The following is a 20,923-nucleotide window of genomic DNA, read 5'->3' on the forward strand; positions in this document are numbered from 1 at the left end:
ACCCTCATGTTTACTGCAGCATTATTTACAATAGCCAAGATATGGAAACAACCTAAGTGCCCATCAATGGATGAACAGATAAAGCATATGTTCTATGTGTGTGTGTGTGTGTGTGTGTGTGTGTGTGTGTGTGTATGTATAATGGAATATTATTCAGCGATAAAAAGAATGAAATCTTGCCATTTGTGGCAACATGGATTGGCCTTTGAGGGCATTACGCTAAGTGAAATAAATCAGAAAAAGACATATACCGTATGATCTTACTTATATGTGGAATCTAAAAAAACCAAAAACCAAGCTCATAAGTACACAGAGCAAATTGGTTGTTGCCAGAGGTGGAGGGTGGGGTGTGGATGAAATGGGTGAAGGGGGTCAAAAGGTACAAACTTCTGGTTACAAAATAAGTGAGTCATGGGGATGTATTAAAAAATAAAATAAGGTAACTAAACTGGTACTAACAAATAAATATAATGTATCTGGGCTTTCCCAGAGCATTTGGAAAATTTTTTCTTGATATCTTCATGAATGAGATGAAAAAAATATGAGTTAAGTGATATGACTAGGTGAATTCACAGTTAAAAAACAAAACACTCATTTTACAGATAGAGCAAATGACGTGCAGACAAGGGTGATAACTTTGGAATCATAGCAGATGAATTACCAACTCAGAACAATTTGGGGGTTTAAGTACCTCCTGTTTGTTTAGCAGGTATGTTAAGTGCCACTTAGCATTATTCTTGATCACAAACAACAAATACTGAAGAAAGTTTCTGGAAGCATATAAGGTAACTCAGAGATTTGACAGAAGTCCTAGGGAACCAGATTTGGGAAGTAGGAGTCTAGGGAAATGAAGTAAATATTTAGAACCATAGCCAAGGTTATGCCAGAGGAATAACTGCTTAGAGTGTTGCTATCGACTGCTGTGTACAATATTCTTTATTGATTAATTGCATCATTGTTAATAAGAAAAACATGAGGAAAAATGGAATTAACCCAAAAGTCTATCAATAAAGGTATTGGTAAAATAAATTATATAATAATTTAATAAGAAATTACCAAATACTAGAAGTAATTACATAATATGTCTGTATAATGGATATTGCTATAAAAAGATTGTAATGCATCTAAACATATACTCATAGAATGATATTCAAGATATAAAAAGTGGGGAAAAGTTGAAAAATACTATATTTAGTATTTATTCTATTTTGGTTTTAAAAAATATATTTTTATATACATAGAAAAAATTCAGGAGGAATATGTATCAAAACTGATAATAGTTGTTGCCTCTGGATGACTGGTTAATGGGAGCCTTTGATTTATTACATCATATTTCTGTAACATTTGAAATATTTTTGCTAATAAATGTAAAGTAAATGAATATGCCTCTACTAACTGGAGCCTTTAATTTTAGATATTTTTCTTAAAAAAAATAACACATTTTTAGTGTAAATAGGGCAATGACAGCTATATTTGGCTTTCTCTGCTCTATGTAAATAGATGTTCTCAAAAAGAAGAACTGATTTTCCTGTTCCGCTCCCACTTCACCCCCCATCATGGTAGTCCTCATTTCATCAGTGAGTATGCCAGCTGAATATTTGAAGAGTAAATAAAAGACAGATTCTAAACAATTTTACATTTTAATTTTGTGATTGCTATGGAGTGGCATGTTTTTAAACATTGCTTTACCAAAGTATGTGGATCCTAATCCCACTTTTGTTTTACATGTTTTATCTATGATTATTATTATCACCATCATCATCATCACTCTCTTTAGTCAAAATATCTAGTTTTAAATATCAGGTTATTCTCTAAAAATACTCCTTTCCCCATTCTTGCATAAATCTTGAATTTCTATTTTAGGAAAGATTTTAAACTTTGAGTAAAAACTTTTAGGTATAAACTTTAAAAAAGATCTTTCTTAAAATATTTTATATTAATTTAAATTTGGCACAAAACTTGGTGAAACTTGTTTTATTTATTTTTTTAAATATTTATGTATTTATTTATTTGGCTTCGCTGGGTCTTAGTTGCAGTACGCAGGATCTTTAGTTGCAGCGTGCAGATTCTTTAGTTGATATGTGGGATCTTTAGTTGTGGCATGCGGGACCTTTAGTTGCGGCATATGGGATCTAGTTCCCTGACCAGGGATTGAACCTGGGCCCCCTGCATTGGGAGCACAGAGTCTTAACTGCTGGACCACCAGGGAAGTCCCAATGAAACTTGTTTTAGTTTGACTGATTTTAATGTTTCATATTACTGAATTGGTTATTGAAAACTTATAAGACATTTTGGTATAACAATTTAATCATGTTAAGAATTATAATTATAATTTTTGTTTATTTGTTTGTTTGTTTTTAGCATTCCACATTGGAAGAAGAGATTTCTATAGATTAAAAAAATGCCTTTGTTTAGTAAATCGCACAAAAATCCAGCAGAAATCGTGAAAATTCTGAAAGACAACATGGCCGTTTTGGAAAAGCAAGACAGAAAGACAGATAAGGTATGAGCTAAAATAATAACATTTTTATTAAAATACATGAATAGACCAAAAAGCTAATGTAAAAGCTAATGAAGAATCCTAAACATGGTCTGTGATGCACTCGTAGGGTCTTTGTAAGTACGTTTAAATTGATTCCAGGTTTTATGCAACTGATAATTGTTGAGTCTGTTGTCTTGAACTCTTTGTTCACTTTCTAGAGCCTCTGACCAACCTTGGATCCCTCTAGACTTAAACTAAGGGGTAACACCCCACCCTCCACCTCTGGCAACCACCAATCCATTTCAGTCATAAAAAAGAATGATATCTTGCCATTTGCAGCAACATGGATGGACCTAGAGGTCCATTATGCTAAGAGAAATAAGTCAGAGAAAGGCAAATACTGTGTGATTTCACTTATATGTGGAATCTAAAAAACAAAACAAAACAAATGAACAAATATAAAGCAGAAACAGAGTTATAGATACAGAGAACAAACAGGTGGTTGCCAGAGGGGAGGTGGGTTGGCGTTGGAGGGGGAAGAAATTGCTGAGGGAGATTGAGGTACAAACTTACAGTTGCATGGGTGTGAAAGATACAGTGTAGAGAATATAGTTAATAACTATGTAATACCTTTGTATGGTGACATATCGTAACTAGACTTATTGTGGTGATCATTTTGGGTTTTTTTATATATTTTTTTAAAATTTATTTATTTATTTGGCTGTGCCAGGTCTTAGTTGCGGCGCACGGGATCTTTGTTGCAGTGTGCAGGATCTTTTAGTTACAGCATGCAGGCTCTTAGTTGCAGCATGCGGGATCCAGTTCCCTGACCAGGGATCGAACCCGGGCCATCTGCATTCGGAGCTCAGAGTCTTAACCGCTGGACACCAGGGAAGTCCTGTGGTGATCATTTTGAAATGTATAGAAATGTTGAATCACTATGTTGTGAAACAGAAACTAACAGTGTTGTAGGTCAATTATACTTCAAAAACAAAGAAACTCAGAAAAAGAGATCAGATTTGTGGTTACCAGAGGCAGGGGTACTGGGGAGAGGGAATTGGATGTAGACAGTCAAAAGATACAAACCTCCAATTGTAAGATAAGTAGGTACTAGAGGTGTAAGGTACAACATGATAAATGTAAGTAACACTGCTGTATGTTATATATGGAAGTTATTAAGAGAATAAATCCTGAGTTCTCATCACAAGGAAAAATATATTATTTTCTTCTCTGTTTCTTTAAGTTTGTATCTATATGCAATGATGGATGTACACTAAACTTATTGTGATAATTATTTCATGATGTATGTAAGTCGAATCATTATGCTGTACACCTGAAATTTATACAGTGCTGTATGTCAATTATATTTTAATAAAACTGGAAGGAAAAAAACTCAGAATGAAAAAAAAATCTAAGTGGTTATACTGGTATATAATATTATACTAACATGGAGGGTAAAAAGTTTATATTTAAAGATCAACTGATAGTTTCTACTACAGTGCAGCCTCTTTTTTTTTTTTTTTTTTTTTTGGCACACCACGCAGCATGTGGGATCTTAGTTCTCTGACCAGGGATCGAACCCGCGCCCCCTGCAGTGAAAATGCAGAGTGCTAACTACTGGACTGCCAGGGAATTCCCAGTGCAGCCTCATTTTAACATTGTTTTAAAGTCCTACCAAGAAGGGCTTCCTTAGAGGAAGGGGTTTTTAGTAATTTAGTTATTCCTTCAAAGGGACATTGAATCCTACATATATAATTTGTCTCTAAAGTGACTAGTTTATGGCAAGATTCAAGATATCTGTAAAATAAATACCCTTGAGCTAATAGTATCTTTCTGTCCCAGTGAATGATACAATATTGTATTCTTGTAATGATGTAGAAATATGTTTTTTATCCTACATCTTATAAGGAATGTAGAAATATATTTTTATTTCTAGTGTACTTTGTAATATTGAGCAAAATATTGGCTCAATAGAATGAAGAAATGACCTTCATATAAGAGTGGATCTAAATAACAAAAGAGGGGAAAAAGGAAAAGACATAAAACGACACTAATTTTCATCAGTGATCAGGAAAAGCCCAATTAGAACAACAGTAAATTCGTATTACATTCCTCCTATCTTGTCAAAAATGAAAAATGTCTGATGGTATTAAATGTTGACAAGTGTGGAGAGCAATAAGAACTTTCATTCACTATGAGTGATAAAGTATAAATTGGTGTTTGGAAATGAGTTTAGTATATTATCTGTTAAATATGAAGATATACATGTTCTAAGACCCTGCAGTTCCCCTCCTAGTATAAACTCTAGAGATGTTCTTGCAAACATGCACCAGGATGCGTGTCAAGAATGTTCATAGCATTGTTGTTCATAGTAACCCCTCAGTGGAAACAACCCTGATGTCCATCAACAGTAGAAGTGAGAAGTTGTGGTCCAGCCATTGATGGAATACTACAGAGCAATGAATATTAAAGAACTGCTGCTACATGCAGCGGCAAGGATGAACCTCCCAAATACATTGTTGAGTGAAAGAAGCAAATCATAAGAGGGTACAGGTACTATTCCAAATCAGCAGAACTAAACTATGTTGTTTTGGGATACAAACATAGGTGAGAAAGCTATAAAGAAAAGTAAATAAATGATTGTCATCAAAAACATAAAAGGATTTACTTCCGGCTGAAAAAGGGGCATTCAAGTGACTTCTGGGATGCTAAAAATGTTCTATTTCTTGACCTCTCTTATGGTCACACTGGTGTCTGCTTTATAATTATTCTTAACTCTATATATGTTTAAAATAATCTTCTGTGGATTTATGTCACAATTTAAGGAACTTCCAACCTTTAATAAATTAAGGATTGCTTTAGCAATATCATAAAATGTATCTGGAAATTAATTTTTTAAGTAGTGTCATGCTACTATGAGTTACTTTTATTATTTTGCCTTATTCTCCTCATTTCCTTCTTCAATTATAATGATTAGAATACAATACTTGAAAGTAATAAAACTACATTTCTTTAAAAACATTCAGCAAATTGTTAACTAATTGGCCTGTTTTTTTTCTTCACCTGTTTTTTTTTTTTTTTTTGGTATCCCATGCTTGCTTGCTTGCTTGCTTGCTTGCTTTATTTATTTATCTATTTATTTATTTATCTTCAGCTGTTTTTTACAAAATTTTCTATTGAGTATAATTATGATACCATATAATCCACCATTTTAAAGTGTACAATTCAGTGGTTATTAGTTTATTCACAAGGTTGTGTGACCATCACCACTATCTAATTTCTAATTTTCAGCACCTCCTTCTCCCTTACCTAGGCCCTAATACTCACTAATGTACTTTCTACCTCTATGTATTCTCCTATTATTCTTTAAAATGCAGTGAGGGCTTCCCTGGTGGCGCAGTGGCTAAGAATCTGCCTGCCAATGCAGGGGACATGGGTTTGAGCCCTGGTCTGGGAAGATCCCACATGCCGCGGAGCAACTGAGCCCGTGCGCCACAACTACTGAGCCTGCACTCTTGAGCCCGAGAGCCACAACTACTGAAGCCCAAGCACCTAGAGCCTGTGCTCCGCAACCACAACAAGAGAAGCCACCACAATGAGAAGCCTGCGCACCGCAAATGAAGAGTAGCCCCTGCTCGCCACAACTAGAGAAAAGCCCACGCACAGCAACAAAGAGCCAACACAGCCTAAAATAAAATAAATTAATTTAAAAATTTTTTTTAAAAATTAATAAAAGCAAAGTAACATATAAAATATGAGGACATTTAAAAAAATATAGTGAGATCTTTTGCTTTTTTTTTTTAAGTTTCATAGATAACAAAAAGATAATGGTTATGTGTGAGGGATCAGTGGATTGACAAAGGTTATGGGTTTTGACAATATATGATTTTGTACCTACTCCATTAAAAAAACCAGAATAATAGGAATTTGTTGAAAAACATTAACAAATGATTTAAATAAAGACTACTAGCTACTAATAAGTCTTCAAAATGGACTGAATTTAATTTATAAGTTAAATTTATAATTAATTACTAGTAAAGTTCAATATGAGTATGATTTAAGGAAGTGCATGGGGACTTCCCTGGCGGTCCAGTGGTTAAGACTCCACACTTCTACTGCAGGGGGTGTGGGTTCGATCCCTGGTCAGGGAGCTAAAATCCCACGTGCTGCACAGTGCAGCCAAAAAGTAAAAACATTTTTTTTAATTTAAAAAAGTTTTTTAAAAATAAAGGAAGATGATTTCAATTATTCTAACTAAGTAGAAATACTAAAGATCTCTCTTTTATAAATTAACTTTAGTAACATTTTCTGAAATAAAAAGCGCAGTGCCTACTGAATGGTTTTTGTTTGTAACTGTACAGAGTTCTTTAATCATAAATAAGCAGGGCTCAATAAGTGGCTTTTGTTTGTTTGTTTATAGCCTGAAATTTTTTATTACTCAACTATTAGCATACTTTTTGGTCACTAGGCTTCAGAAGAAGTGTCGAAATCACTGCAAGCAATGAAAGAAATTCTGTGTGGGACAAGTGACAAGGAACCCCCAACAGAAGCTGTGGCTCAGCTAGCACAAGAACTCTACAATAGTGGGCTGCTGGTGACACTGATAGCCGACCTACAGCTGATAGACTTTGAGGTAAACTATCTGCAAAAGGATGACAATTCTGTTTTTCAATTTTTATATACATACCAATATTTGACTGTAATTTTTATTATTACTGTTATATATTATTTAAAATCCCATTTTCCCCTGAAAGTTCTAAAATCACTTTAATCGTTTTTTTAGAAAGGCAAAAGGTATACTGGAATTAAGTTTTATGCAGCTAAGTAAGAAAGTTACTGGTCAATAATAATAATAATAATAGATAACATTTGTTGAGTACTTACTGCATGTTGTACAGTTTCCAAGCACTCATCTCATTTAATTCTTAAAGCAACCTATATATGATTGGTACTATATTATTAGTCTTGTTTTACAGGTGAAGACCCTAAAGTTCAAAGATATTAAGTAATTTCCCCTAAGTCACTCAGTTTTTAAGAGCCTAAGCTGAGATTCAAACTTATTGTCTCCAGACCTGTTTCTTTAATTGAAATATTTATACCAATGATTTAAGAAGTTTGTTAAATGCTACTAATATAGGATATTTATCTCATTTTGAAAGCAATTATACCTAATTACCTAAATAATAAATAAAACAACACCTAGAAACATAAGTGGTGAATATGTGTAAGCATTTTATTATCTATGGTATATCTAACTTAGAACAGTGGTTTTTCAATGAAATACATGTACGTAAGGCACATTTCAATGATGGAAGTCTTGGTTTTGATTTGTTTGTTGTTTTGTTACTACTATCAGGCTTTTGATACTCTCAGGTGAGTTCTTGGATCTCCATTAATTCTCAAAGATAGAAGAGAATGGAGATTTCTGAAGTAAATTGCTTTTAGTTTTGTCACCAAGGAAGTTAAAAGAAACTCATTACAGTGATTAGACCAAGATAAGGTCAGGGCTCTGGGGATCTGTGGAAATACTAGCCCACAGCTCTCTGGATGGCTTCGATGGGGGAAGATTTTGGCTGACTGGAGCAGAGGGCAAGACTGCTCTGGAGATGTGAAGTTAGGTGTGTTGACTAGAAACTACACTGACTGAGGGCCTCTCAGGGCCCAGACTTCACAGCCTTCCTTTCAGAAACACCTGTTTTTTTCTTTCCTTCCCTCTCTTATTTGTTTCTCTAACCTTGACATTTTCTGCTCAAAAATATCCTTTCCTACTTTTTCCTCTTGCCTGGCTTGTCACTCTCCCTCCCCATCTTACTCCCCATTTCCTTTTTAAACCTGGCATATGTGGAATTAAAGTGTAGTTTTATCACTGTGTTTATATACTTTCATGTTTTTTAAGTTTAGTTTAAAATGAGGTATTATGGACATTTGTAGGAGCTGTGCATAGTGGGAAAACACTTGACTTGGATTTAGGATTGTTTATAGAGTCCCTGCTCTGCCATTTGATAGTTAGTATCATAACCTCTTTGAGACTAAACTTTCTCATCTATAACATAGGAATAATATGAACTTATATCATTGTTTTTAAATATTAAACAAAGTAAAATATATATACGTATACATGTTATGGAAGAACACTAAATACATGTGCAAATATATACAGATGTCCGATAGTATATTTTCATCTTCTCTCTTTCTCAAACTTGTTAAATGTAAGCTGGTTTATTTTTGTTATAACCTTTGATGTTTGTTTCTTTGTTTATTATTTTAGTTTTAAATTTAGTTGGTGAGTGACCATAACTGGGAAACTCCCTGCTCTTGGAATACGGTATTATATTTCTATAAATCTCCCCTTGTTTTGCACATTTCCCTGAAAGCAGCAATGTATTAAGCTATTATCATCACTAATTAATATGTTAGCTTGAGTTAGTTTATGAGATTAGCTTAATTTGCAATGGGATGCTGGAAGGAATATGACCAAGGTTGGTTCTGTTTTGAAGAATGAGTCAGGGATGAGATGTCGTCAGGTCCAGTGACCTGGAGAAGCCTTGAGTGACCACAGAATAGCATAGGTTCAAAGTGCTCTCCAAGAATTGGGGAGATTGGAGTAGACCAGAGAAAAACTTTGGGTGCCTCACAACTTTGTGCAGCTTTGGCTTAGAAAACAAAAGAGGAACAGTAAGAAACACGTATACAAATTTCCCTTATTTTACGTGGTATACTGGAAATAAATATAGAGAAGTTTACTTTAAAATTATTTGGGGGAGGGGCTTCCCTGGTGGCGCAGTGGTTGAGAGTCCGCCTGCTGATGCAGGGGACACGGGTTCGTGCCCCGGTCCGGGAGGATCCCACGTGCCGCGGAGCGGCTGGGCCCGTGAGCCATGGCCGCTGAGCCTGGGCGTCCGGAGCCTGCGCTCCGCAATGGGAGAGGCCACGGCAGTGAAAGGCCCGCGTACCGCAAAAAAAAAAAAAAAAAAAAAATTATTTGGGGGGCTTCCCTGGTGGCGCAGTGGTTGAGAATCTGCCTGCCAATGAAGGGGACACGGGTTCGAGCCCTGGTTTGGGAAGGTCCCACATGCCACGGGAGCAACTGGGCCCGTGAGCCACAACTACTGAGCCTGCGCATCTGGAGCCTGTGCTCTGCAACAAGAGAGGCCACGACAGTGAGAGGCCCGCCCACCACAATGAAGAGTGGCCCCCGCTCACCGCAACTAGAGAAAGCCCTCGCACAGAAACGAAGACCCAACACAGCCAAAAATAAATTAATAAATTAATTAATTAAAAAAAATTATTTGGGGATTAAGACATTCAATTGCCTAAATGACTTATACATTATCAAGTAGAGTAAACTTTTATTCTCTGGAATCCTTGGGGAAAAATTATCTTTCTGAATATGTGCATTTTCCATGTAGCTAAAGATTAACTCTTCAAATGAAGAAAGTTAAGTAGATTACTTTTGTGGATTACTTTACATTTTCTTTATAACATGTATTGTATACTTGCCTCTCCTCCAAAATTATATACTAGATGTGATAATTTTTTACTGATGACTCAACACTATCATTATGAAGGTCTATTATCATGATAATTGCAGACAGTTCTTTTTTTCAGCTTTTTTGAGGAATAATTGACCAGACGGTTCTTGACTTTGTTCATTTAGTTGATGCCTAGAACATAGTTATAAATGAATGTGATATTCAGTAGGTGAAGCTGTCCTCCTCAATCAAACCCATAGAAAATAAATACTTATAAATACTTCTTGGTTGAATGAATGAATGAAAAACAGTTAAAATTGAAAATGGTTCAGTTTTAAGCATTCCACCAACTATATACTCATAGTATTTTCAGGAAGGATGCACCATTACTAGCATTATGAGCCCACTTGCAGAAATGTGCTGTGTATTTCTATGGACTGGAAGCATGAATGATCAGCCCACAGGCAGCAACTTTCCTTCTCAAGCTTAAAGTATCCATATACACTAGTGACCATTTGATAAAACTCCCCCTAACTTCAAAACTCAGTCTAATCACATGGAACCCCACCCTCCTCATCTCTTGGTTCTTAGGTAGCCCTGGAACAGCTCCTTCTGGATTGAGAGTATCTTGAGTACTAGGATTGCATTTCCCACGCTTAGTTCCATATCCATTGGTTGGATGAATGAATCAATGTAGGTATGAGAATGAGAAATAGAAGCAGAGGTAAGGGAATTGGAACAAAGGAAGGTGTCCTGAAGCACAGCAGGAAGCCACTTTTCTTAAAGAATTAGTAAATGTGTAGAGCATAATTCAAGAATATTGATACTACTTCAGTAAGTGAATAGCCTCTCCTGGGGCTTCTTTGAAGAGTATAACAGTCATTTGACTGTAAAATCTTTGGTATATTTTTATAACAGGAAAGGAAAATTATTACTTTATGGAAGGGCTGTAGCTTTTGCCAGATAACCTAAAAGGATGGAGCATTCCTTACAGAAAAAAAAAAGAACTTTTGTTTAGAAGACACCTACATGGGCTTTTTTGTTAGTTGTGAAAGGTGAGGTCTCTAGGCAATGTTTAGAAGGAAAAAGACTGAAAGAAAAGAGCTTAGATTCCCTTTGCAGAGTAAAATAACAGAAATTTGAGAAATGCCGTCTCTTTGGCTAAATGTGATAGGAGTAGGAAATAGAAGAGAGATAGGAGAAGAGTTTGGAGTAAGGGAGAGAGAAGGCTCCAGAGCCATGACAGAGGAAGGGGCTTAAGGAAAAAGATGATCAGGAATGCTGAGGAATCTTTAATAATCTTTAATTATGATGTGTAGGATTCAATTTGAAGTTGTTTCTGCACTGTGCTATAATTACCCTTTGTTATCCTTAAACCCTTGATAAAAGAACTATGTACTAATAGTATATGTCAAATGAAGGAGAAGAGGCGGCTTTCTATACTTGGATAAACAGTATATAAAATAACTAGTTGAGAAAATAACTAGTTGTAGAAAGCAAGACAATGAACAAGGGCTGAGAGGAGCTAGGAGCAGGGATTTGAAATCCAGAGCTGACAACAGTGATGGTGGCCCAAGGCATTGGTTTAGATCGGGTAGCAGAGACTGACTCAGGAATCTGTGTGGCAAACCCATTTTCTTCTTCAGGAATCAGGAGGAAAGTGGTCCATTGGGGTGAGGAAAGTACTGGAGAATCCTGCTGTTATGTGAATAACGGCTAGTTGGAAGACAGACCTTTGGGTTAAAATTATTTGAAAGAAAATCTCATTACTTTATAGCCATAAATTTTTGTCTAATCCTTTAAGCCTTAAAATTGCTGACAGAAAAAAAATACTTCAGCATATTCTTATGAGGTTAAAAAAAAGAAGAGTTATGGCTGAGATTGCAAGGTTTCTGATTTGTGGGCTCAGGATCAAACTCAGAGCTGTGTTTTTTGATGTTTGGCCACTATTCAAGACACAGCTTTAGACTCTTTGATGTTTTGAAACACAATGTGATAAGAGATCAAAGGATGAAAATGTATTGCCTGTAAGAGTTGATGCATTCATTTTAAAGGCAGGTGTGCCTTGTGAAAATAGGGTGGATGCAAAGTCAGCTGTTCAGTTTGAATTAGAAAGCAGCTCAAAGAAGCAGAAAACTTCCTAGGGAGGGTGGGAGGGAGACGCAAGAGGGAGGGGATATGGGGGTATATGTATATGTATAGCTGATTCACCTTGTTATACAGCAGAAACTAACACAACATTGAAAAGCAATTATACTCCAATAAAGATGTTAAAAAAAAAGCAGAAAACTTCCTACTGTGATAATTTAATCTCTAATGATTATTTCTTGCTACGTTTTTAAAAAAATAAGCAAAATAAGCACTCCAGGATCAGCTTCTCAATAAGCCATTTTATGGTCCTAAGTTTTTGAAAATTTCCATCCCCTAAATATCCTTTTCTGTTCCCTGGCCCTCATTAAAAAGTGGTCCTTAACCTTTGGTTTTATTACTATAAAAATGAGAAATCAGAAAGCCTTGAGGGCTTCCCTGGTGGCGCAGTGGTTGAGAGTCCGCCTGCCGATGCAGGGGACACGGGTTCGTGCCCCTATCCCGGAAGATCCCACATGCCGCGCAGCGGCTGGGCCCGCGAGCCATGGCCGCGGAGCCTGTGTGTCCGGAGCCTGTGCTCCGCAACGGGAGAGGCCACAGCAGTGAGAGGCCCGCGTACAGCAAAAAAAAAAAAAAAAAAAAAAAAAAAAAGAAAGCCTTGAGACACAAGCTTTGACTGTACTTCATGCATTTAACAATTTGAAATGCTTACTATATGTGTAGGGCATTGATTTTTATTTGATCTTGATTTTTTTGGTTGTTTATATATTTTGTACCCATCATTAGACAAATTAAGTCAAAGAATTCACAATCTCAGGTGGGAAAATACTATGTCATATTAAATGGAATGAGTGTGTGTGTGTGTGTATAAACAGCTTTTGAAATAATTCACATGCCATGCAATTCACCCATTTAAAGTATACAACTTAATGGTTGGTTGTTTCTTTAACAGGGAAAAAAAGATGTGACCCAGATATTTAACAACATCCTGAGACGACAGATAGGCACTCGGAGTCCTACTGTGGAGTACATTAGTGCTCATCCTCATATCCTATTTATGCTCCTCAAAGGGTAGGTGCGTGATTTCCTTTAAAGTAGGTTTGAGTTTAGAAAAGTTGTTAAAAGTAATATATAGCATTAGCCTCATTTGAGAAAACGATCCCTTTTGGATTCATATTTGCCATGCTTGAAGTTAGCCCTCCAAATCTATGTCTCTGGGATTACTCAGGCTGCAGCAAAATCCTTTCTAAATAAATTCCCTTCCATTTACTGCCTCTCTTTCCTCCACTTTCCTGTTATCTCTTCCTGTTACATTACTGCTTGTGCTTTGCAATCTGCCCTTTTTCTAGCTGCCCACTTAGCCTCTTTGCATAAGACTGAATCCCCTCATTACACAAATACACACACACACACACACACACGATATCCTTTCAATGGCTAGCATCTACTATGATGACATGCTTCACGTGAGGATAGAATAAATATCACTGTATGTATTTGGGACCACAGGGCAGCCAAAAAACTAAAGTCTGGTCAGATAATAGAATTCCTGATTATTACTTTTTATGTATACTCATTTACAAATGTTTCTTGGGCATTTTGAGGCTACTCCAACTCCTAAAACCAGAAATATGGATGTAGAAAGGCTTGGGGATAGCAGACTATCTTTTGTCTCCCCTTCTCTATCTTTCTACTTTACTATCTTGAACCTAGCATGCTCTTCTAGTCCATCTCGTCTGTGTTCAGTTCCCAAATCCTTTCTTGTACATTTTAAAACATTTTATTGTATCAAAATAATACATACCACATAGTTTAAAAATCAGAAATATCAACAAACATCAGCTCTTTGCCTCTTCCTTCTCTATTCCTCAGTCCCATTGTCCAAAGACAACCACTTTCATCTTTTTTGTTTGTTCATCTGGTATTTACCTCTGTATTATCAATAATGGACTTTTACTAACTTCTGATTTACCAATTTTAAAAAATATCTTTTAACTTTCTCATAGACTAGATGACAGTTTAGTATTTCCACCACCACTGTTACTCCATTTTCCTTCTCTTAACCCTTCCAATATACTTTATCACAATTTTTTATTTTATTAGTGACATTTATATTATTATAGCTATGTAATTATTATTCATTGTTGAACAAAGTAGTGTACTATAATTACTTTTTTTTTAGTACAAAATATTGTTTTTACTGGAAAATTAAGTCTTTCAGTTCTGGAAAGGGAAATATACCTGTATCATGTATTATTTAGGGTAGGCTAAACTTATAACAAACCTTAAGCTTTATAACAAATGGACCCCAAAATAGAGTGGCCAGCTACAAGATAAATTTATTTCTCACATAATAGAGAAGAACAGATGTTCTAGGTCAGCAGGGGTTCCTTCAACATGTGGTTCCTAAGATCACTTTGTTGATTGCCATTTCAGCCCACAAGAAGGCAAAAGTACTTGGGAGAATTTATGAGCCAGGCCTGGAAATGGCTTGCATTACTCGCACTCACATTCCATTTGAGAGCACTTAGTCACTTGACCTCTTAATTCTTAAGGAAACCTGAGAAATGTAGTTAGTGCCCAGGAAGAAGGGGAGAAAGGATTTCTGTGGACAGTTAACATTCTCTGCCACATACTGCTTCTTTGAAAATTTATTCCCTTCTATATTCTCTGTTCTCACTTTCTCATTCTCCTATTAGTCAAAGTTAAATCTCTGGGATTGATTTCATATCTCTTCTATTTTCTGTTTCTTTGTCTTTTTGTTTTGCTTGTCAGAAGATGTTCTTTTTTTTTAAACATCTTTATTGGAGTATAATTGTTTTACAATGGTGTGTCAGTTTCTGCTTTATAACAAAGTGAATCAGCTATACATATATATATCCCCATATTTCCTCCCTCTTGCGTCTCCCTCCCACTCTCCCTATCCCACCCCTCTAGGTGGTCACGAAGCACCGAGCTGATCTCCCTGTACTATGTGGCTGCTTCCCACTAGCTATCTATTTTACATTTGGTAGTATATGTAAGTCCATGCCACTCTCTCACTTCGTCCCAGCTTACCCAGGAGATGTTCTTAATTGTATCTTCCACTGAAGATAAACTCTACTGAATTTTCCTTTCAGCGACCCTATTTTTAATTTATAAGAGCTCTTTTTTTGCTCTCTGATTATTCCTGTTTCTTGTCTCTTCCACTTCTTAGCTCTGCGACTTTGGGCAGGTCACTGCACTTTTCCAAGCCTCAGTTTTCTTATCTATAAAATAAGAGTAAAATTTGTAATATTACCTTTGCACTAAAATAATGTTGCATTATATGCCTTTGACTGTGCATTATCAGACCGACCTGTGTGTTCAGTCAGGTTTCTGCTATTTACTTGCTAAGACCTTGGGCAAGTTACCTAACTTCCTTAAGTCTTGATTTCCTCATTGTAATATGAAGACAATAATAATACCTACTTCAGTATGTCATTTTGAGTCTTTAGTGAGGTAGTTCTTGCAGAGCATAGTACCAAGCACATGGTACTCAGTACTCAGTAACTACTAGTCTAAAAAATTATTATCCCTTTCCCTCTTAAGAGCTGCAGTTCACATTGAGATATATGTGCAATTTTAAACAAATACAATTAAGACCATACCCAAGTGTCAGAATAATATTATAAAGGGAAGTGTTTGTTTCTAGCTCAGATAAGATCTACAAAATGTAATGGGTTATGATCTGCCCAGCTGGTCATTGGTGGATAAGGCTGGAATGATCAATTTGTACCCCCTTCTGGAGATTCTAAAATGTTAAGCTAAAACATTTGACATTATTCCTGTAGGAAATGGGGAGTCATTGGAGAGTTTTGGAAGAAGAATATCAGATTTGTGTTTCAGGAAGTGAAGATAAATTAATAATCATTTAAAGTTAGTTTGTAAATAAATGATCCCTTGAGAATGCTAAAATGTGTTGTCCTAAAAATGTATTGGAGAGCCCATCAGCTGATGTGGAGGAGAAGTTGTGCGGATGTTCTAAAACAGTATCTTCCACCGTGGGGTCGTTATGTGAAGGATACACGCAACTCCACGGACTTCATTCCTGGAGTGGGAATTATTTGTTTGGAGGATCTCCTTCATGTAGCTGCTGTCACTGGATAGCAGTCAGGTGATGGCAACTGCCTTGTATTTAGTTTGTCAAAGAGCTGCACCAGATTCAAGTGGCTCTGCTAAAGATATGAATTTAGTGTCTTCTTACCAAGGAAATTATAAACACATGAAAATTATTACTGTTAAGCTTTAAGAATTCAGATAAAAGCAATGCAATAAATTATAAAGTATGGTTATAGGGTAATTTTTTCATTCCTTTTATATATGATAGAATGTATATACATTTTATACATTGACACATTATATATGCTTTGTGGAAGATGTGAAAATTTAGTGTAATGGGATATTTATTTTTTAAATTAAGTTGGTGAAGAATTACAACATATATTAGGGAACGTAACTTTATTTTCCCTTTCTAGAAATAACGAGACAAGATAAACAACTAATTCTAATTGTTATTCATTAATAATTTATCTGCTGGAACATATTACAGATCTGTAGTGAGCCTTTATTATTTGTGATGTGCACAGGATTCATTAATGTGTAATTGTCCCCTATATTTCTCCCACCCCTTCCCCTTTTTCAGTAGAGAGAGTTGAGAAGAAAACCTAGTGATGGGAAGCCAGGCAGGGGAATTAGACTAAGCTAGAAGGTTGTTTCCACTGGCACAAACGAGACTTAGAGATGAGGAGGAAGGAATCAGAGGGAGAAAACCCACTAATATCAGGAGAGGGTTTTGGAGGTTTACTAATGGGAGGCTCCAAAGCAGCTGCAGAGTAAATTAGAGGAGGGAAGGGAGTTTGAGAAGTGGTGCTGTAAGTTATAAATCAATAATTTTGAGAGACAAATGATAAAGGTTGGAATCTCTTTTAATAACTTTTTCCTACTAGATTATATTTATGTATATGTGATTCTATAAAATGTGTGGGTCATTGGCACTTTTGCAATTATGATTACATATAAAATTTACTGAGTATGAATAATCAGTATATCTATATTATATCTTTAATTATTTGAAAATGTGTCTCTGTCCTATTTGGTGGTGAACTTTATGAAGAATTCAAATGACTACTATTCTTTTACAAATTAGCTGATGCAAAAGATCACTCAGTTTCTGAACAAACTATTAAATTGATGTAAGTAGAAATTTTCCTTATATTTCAAATATGAACTCTTCTATTCATTACTTACCTGTATTTACCAGGAATCCTATTGTAATGGGTAATTTATAATAATTATATGTCATTTTTTCTGTATTTAAGAAAAAACTTAGCTTTCATTTATTTTATAATATGTGGAAAAAGTAATTTTGAGTCATTTAAGTTAAAAAACACTTTCTCAATATACAGATTTCTAAGACTCCATTTTCATGTAATTATAGCACACAATAGAGAAATAGGAATTGTTTATTTTAAGCATAACTCCCTCAAATCTGATTCATCAGGAAAGTTTTATAAAGCGTCTTTCCATATCTTCTGAAAAGTTAATAATTAATTTAGTTTGTAAGGCTAAAACTGCATATTAGTTCATTTATTAGGGGTCTACAATAATAATAGTAATAATAGCACTAATAATAGTAAGTATAGTAATTGTAGTAGTTAACATAGTACTTAGTATATGTCAGGCCCTGCTTTGTATTTATATAATAGTCCTGTGGATAGTTATTGTTGTTTTTGTTGTTGTTATTTTTATTATACCCATTTTATAGAAGAGGATGCTGCAGCCCAGAGAGGTTAAGTAACTTGTCCAAAGTCACATAGCCGGTATGCTTTAAACTCTAGTAGTCTGACTCCAGAATCTGTGCTCTCAGAACAATATCCAGCTTTCCAGTCTTCAAGCAGTTATAGTCTACAGTGAGCAGGCATAACTCATTACAACTCATTGTTGTTTCTTTACCAGTATATTCTGTGGGAGCACAGATGAAGAAGCCATCACCTCTGCTTGAGATGTCAAAAATGAAGCAGGTCTTAAAGTAGAAAATTTCCAAATAGACACAGAAAGTAGAAGGATTAGGTACCTCCCATGCAAAGCCACAGAGGCATCAAATTGCACAATGTGTTTGGAGGATGACAAGAATTCTGATGCAGCTGGAACCTAGTGTGAATGGAAAGTAGGGCTGAGGATAAAGCTGGAAGGGCTAAGACCAAGTTATGAAGAGTCTTTCATAAGTCTTTCAGTCCTACCAAGGAGTCTGAATGTTATTCTAAAGGCAACATGGAGCCATCCAGGGACTAGATGTGATGAGTTCTGGTGGCAGTATAGAAAATGGCTTGGAGAATTGGGGGTCTGAGATTCCAGCTTGGAAGAGTCCAAGCAAGGGATAATTAGGGCCAGAACTTTAGTGCTGATATTGAGGATGAAGAGGAGTAGATATTTTTATTTATTTATTTTTATTTTCTTTTTTATATCTTTATTGGAGTATAATTGCTTTACAATGTTGTGTAAGAGTAGATATTTTTAAAACATTTTATTTTTTCTGATTCAAAGTAATACATGTTTATTATTTAAAAATTCAGACATTTTAACACAATATTGTAATTCAACTATACTTCAATAAAAATAAATTTTAAAAATTCAAACATTTTAGAAATCTATAATATAGAAAGGGAGTGCATACCATAATCCTTCCCAAGGAAACCATTATCAACAATTTGGTGATGACTCCTCTGGTTTTTATTCTATATTATAATGATTCTTCTTTTATTTTTTAACCCAAACTTTAAACTCATTGCCTCACATCCTGTTTTATAGATACCGTTTATTGAGTGTTTGCTGTGTTCCAGGTATTACATTCAACGTCTTATGTTATTTCATTTAATCCTTCTAACAATACTATGAGGACTAGGTATTATCCTTACCATTTTACAGATGAGGAAATTGAAACTTAGAGTAAGACTATTGCTCAAGGTTATAAATACAGCTAATAAGTAACAGAGCCAATTTTTCAATCCAGATCTGATTCTAAATCCCATCTTCTTAACCATTAATATGTCCTTAATAAGATTTGAAGCCCTTCAGATAAGAAGGGAGAGGTAATTATAGAAGACCCTGAGGACAGAGTAGACAAGAAGCCCTGAACGGAACCATTGCACCTGAATCAGCTTTACCCATTACTATTTTCTAGGTTAGCTTGAAATGCTAGAGGTTTAGCTCTTTGTTAAAGATCAGGATTTTTACTGAATTATCTCTTGTAAAGTTGCTTGAAAACTGGAGACATAATTTGATTGGTGCATTCAGACATCAAGCAGTGATGTCATTTAGGTAAACAAATGGGACCTAATTAAACTTAAAAGCTTTTGCACAGCAAAGGAAACCATAAACAAGACAAAAAGACAACCTTCAGAATGGGAGAAAATATTTGCAAACCAAGCAACTGACAAAGGATTAATCTCCAAAATATACAAACAGCTCATGCAGTTCAATACCAAAAAAACAAACAACCCAGTCAAAAAATGGGAAGGAGAGCTAAATAGACATTTCTCCAAAGAAGACATACAGATGGCCAACAAACACATGAAAAGATGCTCAACATCACTAATTATTAGAGAAATGCAAATCAAAACTACAATGAGGTATCACCTCACACCAGTCAGAATGGCATCATCAAAAAATCTACAAGCAATAAATGCTGGAGAGGGTGTGGAGAAAAGGGAACCCTCTTGCACTGTTGGTGGGAATGTAAATCAATAACAGCCACTGTGGAGAATAGTACGGAGCTTCCTTTAAAAATTAAAAATAGAGCTACCATGTGACTCAGCAATTCCACTACTGGGTATATACCCATAGAAAACCGTAATTCAAAAAGACACATGCACCCCAGTGTTCATTGCAGCACTATTTACAATAGCCAGGTCATGGAAACAACTTAAATGTCCATCCACAGAGGAATGGATAAAGAAGATGTGGTACATATATACAATGGAATATTACTCAGCCATAAAAAGGAATGAAATTGGGTCATTTGTAGGGACATGGATGGACCTAGAGTCTGTCATACAGAGTGAAATAAGTCAGAAAGAGAAAAACAAATATTGTATATTAACGCATATATGTAGAATCTGAAAAGATTGGTATAGACGATCTTATTTACAAAGCAGAAATAGAGACACAGGCATAGAGAACAAACATATGGATACCAAGGGGGCAAGGTGGTGTGTGGATGAATTGGGAGATTGGGATTGACATATGTACACTATTGATACTATGTATAAAATAGATAACTAATGAGAACCTACTGTGTTGCACAGGGAAGTCTACTCAATGCTCTCTGGTGACCTAAATGGGAAAGAAATCCAAAAAAGAGAGGATATATGTATATGTATAGCTGATTCACTTTGCTGTACAGTAGAAACTAACACAACATTGTAAAGCAAGTATACTCCAATAAAAATCTAAAAAATAAAAAAAAAGAGAAGAAATGCAAAGTAAAAGAAGATTAGACAGTGGAGTCAGGTGATGAATATGGCTCAAGATGGAGGTCAGCATTATTCTGTTAGTTGAATTGCTCTTTGAAATTATCTCAATTCTTTAAACATGTTAGTGAGAACATGTCTCAACAGAACTAAGTGCTTTGCCACTACTATATATAAAATGATAACTAAAAAGAAACTACTGTGCAGCACAGGGAACTTTACTCAATACTCTGTAATGACCTATGTGGGAAAAGAATCTAAAAAGGAGTGGTTATATGTGTATGTATAACTGATTCACTTTGCTGTACCACAGACACTAACAACATTGTAAATCAACTATACTCCAATAAAAATAATAATAAAAAAAGAAAAAGAAAAAAAGAAAGAAATCA

General features: G+C 35.4%; 1 protein-coding gene across 6 annotated transcripts in view; it reads left to right on the plus strand.

The window, feature by feature from the left end:
* CAB39L (calcium binding protein 39 like) overlaps positions 1-20,923 on the plus strand; it is a 102,081-nt gene that overhangs the window by 49,680 nt on the left and 31,478 nt on the right. For all 6 annotated transcript variants that reach the window (XM_081214620.1, XM_081214622.1, XM_081214621.1 and 3 more), the window contains 3 exons: positions 2,362-2,503; positions 6,951-7,115; positions 12,995-13,113. In XM_081214620.1, coding sequence (XP_081070746.1) covers positions 2,402-2,503; positions 6,951-7,115; positions 12,995-13,113 — 386 coding nt within the window. In that variant the 5' untranslated portion in view covers positions 2,362-2,401. The remainder of the gene's footprint in view (positions 1-2,361; positions 2,504-6,950; positions 7,116-12,994; positions 13,114-20,923) is intronic.

The sequence above is a fragment of the Mesoplodon bidens genome (assembly GCF_964165515.1).
Source record: "Mesoplodon bidens genome assembly, chromosome: 17".
NCBI classification, from domain to species: domain Eukaryota; kingdom Metazoa; phylum Chordata; class Mammalia; order Artiodactyla; family Ziphiidae; genus Mesoplodon; species Mesoplodon bidens.